This window comes from Parasteatoda tepidariorum, chromosome 10 (assembly GCF_043381705.1).
Source record: "Parasteatoda tepidariorum isolate YZ-2023 chromosome 10, CAS_Ptep_4.0, whole genome shotgun sequence".
Taxonomy (NCBI): domain Eukaryota; kingdom Metazoa; phylum Arthropoda; class Arachnida; order Araneae; family Theridiidae; genus Parasteatoda; species Parasteatoda tepidariorum.
The window spans coordinates 59,350,420-59,360,999 of record NC_092213.1 but is presented as its reverse complement, the minus strand read 5'-3'; the positions used below and the strand labels follow the sequence as shown (position 1 = coordinate 59,360,999).

The 10,580-nt window shown below is 28.4% G+C and overlaps 1 protein-coding gene across 1 annotated transcript in view; it reads right to left on the bottom strand.

Annotated features, from left to right (window-relative positions):
* The window catches only part of LOC107443096 (nucleostemin 3), a 19,634-nt gene extending 9,567 nt beyond the window's left edge, over positions 1-10,067 (bottom strand). The window contains exons 1-8 of the mRNA XM_071187138.1: positions 9,852-10,067; positions 9,288-9,414; positions 8,063-8,183; positions 7,860-7,946; positions 5,836-5,922; positions 4,659-4,802; positions 3,832-3,913; positions 1,209-1,376 (exon numbers count right to left, since the gene is read on the bottom strand). Of these exons, the coding sequence (XP_071043239.1) occupies positions 1,209-1,376; positions 3,832-3,913; positions 4,659-4,802; positions 5,836-5,922; positions 7,860-7,946; positions 8,063-8,183; positions 9,288-9,414; positions 9,852-9,935 (900 nt within the window). The 5' untranslated portion in view covers positions 9,936-10,067. The remainder of the gene's footprint in view (positions 1-1,208; positions 1,377-3,831; positions 3,914-4,658; positions 4,803-5,835; positions 5,923-7,859; positions 7,947-8,062; positions 8,184-9,287; positions 9,415-9,851) is intronic.
* Positions 10,068-10,580: the final 513 nt, after the last annotated feature.

The following is a 10,580-nucleotide window of genomic DNA, read 5'->3' as shown; positions in this document are numbered from 1 at the left end:
ATTGTAACGATTTATCGACAAACATTGCTGTCAGCGATGGTAAAAAAATGTGTGATTGGTTGGCTTGCTGAGAAAAAATAATTCACAGATTTCCTTGAATGGGAGTAGAAAAAATTTCAGAAAAAGAGTGCAATATAAAATCTATTGTTATTAAATTATAACCAAGTAATTTTTGGAGAATTTTATAAAGTTAAAAATACAAAAACATTTTGTCAAAATCGAAAAAAAAAATAACCACCAAAGCATCGGAACAAACTTGAGCCATAAATGGATTCAGCCCAAAGACAGTATTTAAAAATAGAAGCTAATATCCTAAATCTTTTTCCACCTACACCAGAATCTTTCCTAAATTGCACAGTCCCATAGCGGTCAAAGGTTTCTGCATTCGTTTAGCAACAGTAGGAGAATTTTATGTGGCATTCTAGTTTAACAGCTGTAATGGAGCAAATTCTGATGCAAGCAAAGTATTGCTAAGTTGATGATATTTCAACTGTTTGGCGATACATTTCCGTTAAAAAAAAGTGGGTATAATGGATGAAATAATTTAAATTAAGAAAATTAGCAAATAATTTAAATTAGTGAAATTAAAAATATTATCAAAGAAAAATTTCCAGCTTTTCTTTAAAATTCCCTGATTTTTCCAGGTTTTTATCCAAATTTCCCTGATATTTCCAGGTTTTTTCCAGTATAAAAAAATTCCAAGATAATTCCAGGTTTTCAAGGTGGGTGGCCACCCTGAATAAAGATTCATCATTAAAGAATTTTAAGTCAATAAAAAGGTAAAGAATTATTACAAAAAATTTCAAGTTAATCAAAATTCATCATTATAATTATCAGAAGTTCGTTAGTCCAGGTCAAGCAATACATTTTCCTTGGGATTTCAAAACAACCCTATAGATGACAATGATTTTCAGGTTCTTAACTTTTAGGATTTCAAAATCTTTTTCAACTACATCTATCCATCACATTTTGGATCGTTCTCTTCTTTTTCCTTTGGCTTTGTCAAAGCAAGTAATTTTTTGTGGGTTTAAATCATTCATCCTGAAAATATGCACAGCCCAGTCTAGTCTCTTGATAAATATTTTGATACCTGGACTCTTAAAGCATTTTAATATAGATAGCAGAAATTCCTATGTAATATACATTTTTCATTTAAAATTAAAGAAAAGTAAATAATGCACTAGTATTTAATCAGATAAATTCTATACCAGGCCCACTGTAGGTCTTTGAGCAGAAATATTATGAATTTTGGTAACAGCCTTTAGAAAGTTGATTAGTTCTTCTCTTGATAACACTTTCGTGCTGTTTTTGACTTTATGCAGATCAATTTCAATATTTGAATTTTCATCATCCACAGAATTTTCTGCTTCATGATCCTGTAAAATAACATGAATAATTATGTTTTAATTATGGACATACCAAAGATGAATACATTTATTTTATACTAAGAAATATTACAATTAATAACATCTTGTAGATATTCATTTCTTCTTAACTAATACTCAAGAAGGGTACAAATGATGCCAGACTTAGATTTTTTTAACAATTTGAACACAAAAGATAAATGAATGAGACAATATAATACAGGGGTTAGATAAAAATATGGGGACACCTTGTTAAATGTAATGCTTAAAATAAATGTTTATTTTAATGAAATAAGTAGGTGGAGCTAGTATTTACATGTACTGACACTACCAACTAGAATGCCTGAAATTGTCCTAAATTCCATCATGTCAGAGCTAATAGTGAGAAAGTTGTTGGAGTGTGCATAGTGGGTGCTTCCATAAACAAGATAGCCGGGTAATTAATGTTTCAAGAGGTACTGTATCAGAAATTTATTCTGCATATTTGAAATATGGAAAAAATAATATTCTAAATCACAGTTAAGATGAAAGCTTATTGAAGAGGATTGTGACAAAAAATAAGACCACGGCTGCCAAAGTTACAGCTGGAATGAACGTCATGCTCAAAAACCCTTTAAGTGTCAAAACAACCAGAAGAGAGCTCCACAAGCAGTGTATTTCTAGCCAAACTGCAATTCCAAAATTATTCATCAGTGATGATAATGCCTATGACAGGAAACAATGATGTTTAAAGTCATAAAGCCTAGACTATGGAACAGTAGAAAACAATACTATTTTCAGGAGAGTCTTATTTTATATTGTTTCCTACTTTTGGCCAAGTTTATGTCTGATGAACCATCCTAATTCCATGATACAGACTGCTTGTAGCCAAATGTGAAACATGGTAGGAGTTCTGTGATGGTTCCATAGCCATCAGAGATCTCCATTAATGTGGCAGCCAAAATGAGGTTTCCTAATCTCCCCATGATAATTCTGAAAGGACAGATTACTGTTAAGAATTATGTAAACAATTTGGCCACTATCACTATTTCAAGACACTATCATCATTGTTCAATGATGATGGTGTTTTCCAAGATTGCAATTCTCTTGTTCACACAGCTCGCATAGTCAAGGGCTGGTTTCCGAGCAGGAGAATGACTTGTCACCTCAGTATTATTGAACCTTTGTGGTCCACATTAGAGAGGAAAGTGTGTGGTTGCTATCCACTGCCATCATCGTTACCTGAACTCATATATATATATAGCAATTCCCAATATTTCCTAGCTACCAAATCCTAAACGATTGTCTTTTTTTTTTAGTGGAACCCAAACTTAACAAATAAAGTTCATTAGCTATTGCAAACATCTTAACAAAAATAGAAAAAATTACTCATTTTGAAAATATTAATCTTAATTTTATCATCGTTTATCAAAAATATTTTAAAATTAATTTTATTTTAGACAGTTTAGATTAGAGCAGCATCTAATTTCGCTGATTTTTTTGGGAGTTTTTTTTATAGACCTTGAGAGTGGTTATCAGTGTAACACTACTTTATTGTTGAATTTTGTTATTTTCCTTGAATTCAAAAGTTTGAGAAGAAATACTAGAGCAATTTTTCTTTAATAGCTAATCTATCTCTAAATTTATTCATGCTATTAGAAAAATATTTGTTAAAAAATACTACTACTATAATAATAATAATTTTTTACTGAATTTTGCTAAAATTATTTCCTAAAATAACCAAAGTATTAAATAAATGATGAATTGTTCATTGGTTATAAATATAATTGCAGGTTTAAAAAATCTTCATAAGTTTGAAAAAAAAAAAAACTATAACTCTTGAAACCCCCATAATCATAACCCTTTCACAAAATCCTCTAGGGTACTGCAAAACAACTTTTGGGAATGCTCATGGTTTGGCAATGCAGCAACAGAGCCAACAGAACTTGCATTAACAGACATACTAATGTCATAAAGGAGATATTTAAGATGCATAAAATACTTTAAAGTTATTTATGCACGCTTTGTTACATATCACCTACCGATGCTAACTTAATCAGTTAAGTGGATATTAATGCTGCTCATGAATTCAAAATTCTAAAACTGCTTAAAGCTGTATTTAAACTCCTGATAACGTATTTATTTAATATTATGTGTCATTATCAAATCAATCTGCAGTCTTTCTTCTATCTATTTTGACTGCAGAAATATATATTTCTTAATAAAGCATTTTTTAACACATTAAAGAGGTCTCTTTTTTTTTTTTTTTTAAAGTGTGATTTTNAAGTGTTATAATAATTTTAGACAAAATAAAAGTTTAAACCATTTTAAAAGTTTTTAAGGGCAAATGTTTCTTCAACAAAACAGAATAATAATAATAATAATAAAAAAATTGGAGCAATGAGGAATATTTAAAATAACTTGAGTTTTAAAAGTTAGTTTTTAAATTATAACAATTGGTATTTTCAGATTAAAAAAAATTACATACTTCTGCTCTTTCAATTTGCTGCAGTGCTGAAAAAAATGCAACTTGTATGCCATTTTTTTCAAAGTAATCACTCCAACATTGTCTAAAATAAGAAAGATACAACTCATTACATTTATATATATAATAACATCATTTCTATACATTATGTAATTTTTATATTTATGGTAATATTAATTAGAAACATACTATGTATGTTAAAAAAGTAATGGTACTCTGAATCAGGGTATAAAACAAAAGGAGTCAATTGATCATTCAGAATTTATTTCATCTCTCTCAGAATACTCTCCTCAAACTTCAACCCATTTTTGCAAATGTGTTATTCCATTATCAAAATATGCCTTAAAATCAAATTGTTTTAGTGAATGCCCATTAGAGTTCTCAGCAAGTTTCCTTTCATAGAATTAATAGACTAAAACTAATGACAACAAAGAAGAAATTTTAACTGTGGGAATAAGGAGAAAAAAAAGTTAAAAGATAGCAGGCGAAATCTATGGATGAATATTAAATTTAGCAATCATTATAAACTTTAATCTCAGTAATAAAACATTTATTAATACAGCATTCGAGCAGTCAAAAAATTAGTTTGCCTAAAAAATAAATTAGCAAGGGCTAAATTCAAATATTTGCTCTTTATTGTACAGAATTTACTCATAGAACATAAATAATTCATTGACATAATTATAAATAATATATGTATATACATAGCAAGATTTCTCACACCAAAAATTTAAGGTAAATAAATTTAAATATTAAAGAGGATTGATAGTTGGACGAATTCCCATGCCAAATACATTAATAATTACTATTTTGAAAATGGGGATACTCACCTTTCTGATTCAGTTAGAAAGTCAGCTTTATTCAGCAATAGAACATTTATTTTATTTTCATCCACTTCTTTAACATAAGTTTCTAAATCATGGCAACGAAAAAGTAATGGATTTCGAGCATCTATGATTTGAACAATAACATGGCTGAAATAAAAAATGAAAATAAAAATTGTTCGTCAAATTATATACACATGCATTGATAATTAATGTTCACATATGCTTTCCTTATGCCAAATGTGTAGTGTTGAGACAACATGGAAGAACAACGTACCCCACTTGCTTTTCGGTAAGCTCTAATTTTTGTGCTGATTTTTTATAGTCTTTTGGCTAATAATAAAATTTTTTGCATTTTTGAAAATAAATTTTTTAAAGTTTAAAAAGAATAGTAAGAAATACACATGCAGTGTGTTAGCACATTGTAGGAACTGTTAAATTTTTCCTTTAGCATTAAATTGCATTAAGAATTTAAATGAAATGGGACAACCTTATTTTAAGGTGGCTATCATTTAGAGAGTTTTAAATAAAACTCAGTCAGAAGCAAAAGTTGTTAAAGCATTTCAGCATGTTACTTTAAAAAAATATTTACATGAAATGAAATTTCGGCATTTATTCACCGTACTGTTTGCCACCACAGCACTGATTTTGACAGTTACATTCGCAATTATTTATTACTTTTACAAATGATTAATACTAAGTTCCCAGAAAGAAACAATGCATCAAGTATATTATCTTATTATCCCGAATTTCAATTGGAGTAAAATTATAATTATTAGTGTCTTAATTTTAGTAGAGTTGAAATTAAATTTGAAATTGATAACTTCAATGTGTGATATTTCTCCATGATCAAATTTTTTGTTAAACCCCTAGTTACATATGTAAAAGTTCAGGAATTTTCTCATAAAAAATGCTCTTAAATTCTGCATAATCTTTTTCATTTTAAAATAATCACTTAATGATAAATTAACAAAATTTTATGATGCTTTGAATGATATTAATATATGGTAAGAGTTACACACGAAATTGTCCTCCAAACTTTATTTTCCCTTTAAACATCTCAACATCCTTCAAACACTTTAAAATCAATAAAATAAGTTGACAATGAAATTTCATATTTGTTTTAAAATGAATATTTCATTGTGATTTAAAAAAAAGAAAATCATAACAGAAAAGTAGTTACCTTCTTTCAATCACTCGCCATAGTTGACGCCACACTTCTAAATTCTTTTCAAATGGTGTCAGGTTTAAATGTTCTTGCTCCTGAATCCTAAAAATAAAATTCCAATTTACACCAATTCCTTACAATATAAAACAATACTGTTTCAGTGCTGTAGAATTTTAGATACACTTTGCTTTTTTCCCAAGATAGTGTTTGCATACAAAGCTCTCCTTGCTTTTCTGATGACTGTTTGTAAATCTTTTGCAAGGCAGATCAGTACTCATACACTTTTTTTATTATTAACTGAATTCATAACAGGCAGAGGGAGCCACATGGCAAAGGGTGACACTATGGACAATTATTTGTCTGCATTCATATATAATTAAGAAATATCTTTAGAAATAAATATTGGCTAGATGTAATTTTATCTTGAGAAGAAAAATTAACAAATAATACATTTCTATGATTGTTAAATACTTAAAAAAATCTAGACATTTTGGATAAATCATTAAAATTTTGGGTCAGTATAAAACATTTTAGAACAAACTGAATTAAAATTTTTAGAATTTTATTAAAAAATGAAATTTAATATATTGACTACAAGATAAACAATTTAAGAAATATATAATTGTTTTTTGTTCACTGACATTTATAAGAAAAATAAAGATGAATTTTTTTTTTAATAATCTACAATAAAAGAATTAGTTACCTCCAAGTAAATTAAAAAAAGATCACAATAAATTGAAAATGACAAACTTAGCATAGCAAATAAATAAATAACAATGATTAAAATGATCATTACTTTGATTTAAATTTCCTCCCGGATGTTTCCCAGACCGTCGCCAATAGCCCATTGTGCAGTTCTAGTGCGACGTAAAGTAAGAACAACAACAACAATCTTGGTTTTAACAGTTTGATATAAATAAATCTAACTTCACCATTTAAAATTGCTTATTCATCCAGTTCACTTTGTAAATTATATAGAATTTTTGATTTAAAAAAAAAAATATTAGATTCAAGCATTTTTCATTGTAAAATAAATTCTCCAGTTTTACAGAGTTCTCCAATGCCCATCTAGATGCATGTTTCATGCATCAAATTTCAGTTTTACTCCACAAAAATAATCTTGGGAAAGAAAATACTCCTTATAAAATTTTTGTTATAATTTTTCGTTTTTTTTTCTTCTTCCTCCCGGTGTTGAATAAAGAAAATTTCAATGAAAAATGAATCCAAGGGTTGTGTGCAGAGAGAAAGACTCTGATCCCTTTCATGCTTTCTGAATTTAAAAAATTAATTGCCATTGCTTGACACTTATAATAGCTGTTGTTCTGTTTGAAAGATAATTTGTAACTCCTAATATAATAAAACTTAAAAACCCAGCTTTGGAGAGTATAGATAATTTTTTAAGCTTTTTTTGTAAGAACACTTTTTTTATGCCACCAATGAAGGTGTGTTGTTCTCATCCCCATGACCAGCAGAGCTAGATCAGGTCCATGAGCTCGTTCACTCTAAGCAAGTCTAGCACCAGCAGGGGAGCTTGAACCAGGTCCTGCCTGGTAAGTCCCAAACAAGATAAAACAGATACAGTCTTCTAGCGCAGGTGCTCCAGGTCTCTGACCATAGAAGCTGCCCCTTACCCCATCCATGAATGTGTTAATAAAGACAAGAATTCTGAACATTCTGTTGTACGGTGGAAATAAAAAAGTATGTAAAAACAAACACATTCCATACATTTTATAAATAAATTTTGTTTTTTAGAAACTATTTTTCCTGCTGCCCTTTAAGTAGTGAAGAACAATAGAAAATATGAAAATTCTTTTTTCTTGGTTTAGCATTCAAGTGTGTTTAATTTGCATAACTGTGTTTAATTTGCATAATTAATTGCTTTTGTTAAAATATAATACTTGCCATAAAATGGCAACAATTTAGAAACAAAAATTCTGTTTTGAAATTCACCCTTCAAAATTTATAGAGGAGTAAAATTTTTCTATGGAAAACACTGACTTTAGCCAAGGCATAAAATAATTACATTGCAACATACATACATTGCAAGTTTACGTCTCCAGGTGAGAAAAGCTTCTCGTTCCTGCGCATCTAATTCTGCCTTCGATGTATTTTCATCCCAAGACGGCCTGAAATAAAAGATGTAATATAATAAAAAATAAATAAAGTTTAAAAAATTTTTAAGGACAGGATAAAAAAAAAAATATTTGCAGCAGATACAATATGGACAAAAAATAAGTCATACCGACGAGGAATACACAATACATCTTTATTTTCCTCTTGAGCCAATGAAATTAAATGTTTTTCCTCTTCTGATAGCACTGCACTAGATGCAAGATTTTGTATAAGCTTAACATCTGAGAATTCTGAAAATAAATAAATTATTATTTAGTTGTAGAATTTTCTTTTAGGAGAAAAGCTGAAGGAGATTACATGTAATAAAAATGCAACTTTGTAATGAGCGGTCAGATTACAAAGATTTATTTAAATATATATTTTTAATAAAATTAAAGAAGATAAATCTCCAACCGAATCAAAATTGTTTGGCTTCTAATTAAATAAGTTTATCAGTCAATTAATTTACTAATCTTTATTAATCTATATAATTTATTAATCTTATACAATTTTTTTTTCTTCTGTTGCATGATATTATTTAATTGATCTTGAATATTTCCACATTGTAGAGTTTAAATCTGCAATCAATTTCTCTTTTCTTACTATAGTTCTTTTTTTTCCTTTTTTGTTTTAAATGACAGTTTTAGTATATTTTTTGTCAAAATGTAAAAGTTTAAAAATGTTAACAGAGGGTTGCGTAAATGTTGTGACAAACTTCTAGGGCAGTTAGAAGAAACATTATCAGGATTAAAATTACATGGGAACCAATGACAGGAAATATCATAAGTCACTAAGGACAATTCACTATTATGAACTTTTTATGTGCTTCAGAATACCCATAATAAGGAAATGCCACTAACATTTTGGACAATATTTCAGGGTATGGGTTCTTATACAATTTTAATCCTGTTAATATGCTCTAACTCCATAAGAAAGTTGTTGCAACATTTACGCAACCCCCTGTTAGGGTTTTAAAACTTGTACATTTCAACAAAAAATAGATTTAAAGTGTCATTTAAAAATAAAAAAAATTCTAGCTTTAGGAACGAAACTAATTTTAGATTTGAAATTTCCACACACAATTTAGGCAAGATCTAGTAATTGTATACATACAACAAAAAACATATTCTTTGGAATATTTTATGTTGATAGAAAATATTAATTATAAAATCACTTATATTTGAGCATAAAAATTTGATAGCTTCAGCTTATTAATAACAAAGAGCACTTTATAAATAGAAGAAAAAAAATCTGATAACAATTTGTAAAATTAATTATCGTTGCAAACTCATTTATATGAGTTTTAAATATTTATTCTACAATAATTATAATACAACTAGAAATTATAACTATACCCGCATTAAAATCATTTTCAGCTAATGCAGTGGTTGAAAGAAAATCATCTAAGGAAGTTTGCTCTGTAACGCTTTTTAAATCTAAGCGGTTGAAGTCTCTTCCATCAAGAAGGTCACTAGTATGCCTCTGTTGATAAAAAAAACACAACTGTTAATATAAATAAAAAACTTAAAGCGTGAAAGGAATAGAAATTATTATTTTAAAATATAAGTACAAAGATGCAAATTTATGAAAAGAAATTTTTTAATTTTCTATTGTATTTGGTCACATTTACAGCAAAATGTTTTTTTTTAACTACAGCTTTGAAGGAAATAAAAATTAAATAAATGAACTCATGCAAAGAGCACAGCACCATGAAAGAGTGGCATGGATTAATAATAAACATGCCATAAATTCTGAGATTTAAATATGTGAAATGAAATTTAAAGTATCTATTGTCTTATCAGGATATTTTTAATACAAGAACTCCTTTAACACTTATAAGAAAAAAAAGTAAAAAGAATACTCGTGAGTAAGACAAATAAATATTAATGGGAATATTAATATCAAAATTATAAACTCACATAACCATCCTTAACCACGATATTTTTCTTCCGTTTATGAGCTTTAATTAAGCTCCTACCCAGAGCCAGTTCTTTTTTAGGCATTTCTTGTGATAGAAAAAAATCTAAAATTCAATTATTGATCTAGAGTTATTAAATAGCAAAATGGAATTGTTTATTAGTTTATAAATAAAACAAATTGTTTATCTAGCTCTAGTAAGCTTTTGAATGCTTATTTCTGTCTATTCTACTTTACGACTTTAAGATTTCGTGAATATTACTTTTAAACTGGTGTGGTAAAGTTGTGCGGTTTTATGTTTATCATAATTTAACACTTTAACGCAATAAACCTCTATCTTGCCAGAAATAAGCAACCAGAAGCGTATTCGAAACCAGTCGAAATCTAAGTATAATACCTACTTTACTAAAACGGTGTGATTATATTGATTTATTTTTTCAGAATGCATAAAATATAATAATTTTTTACAAAGAAACTAATTAAAGTACATAAACTTATAATAAACATTCTACTTTATATAGGCATTTATCATTTTTTATTACTCAGACTTGTGTTATATCCAATCTCTCTGCGAATATGTCAGGCTCTCAACAAGGCGGAAGAGGCAAGTCAATGCAGCGACCATATCGAACGCCCGATGACTTCGATCGCGAAGCAATCAAGAAGGAAATTTTCGAGGGTGTTACGACATGTTCTGACGAAAAAGCGGCATTATACCGAAGACTTCATCA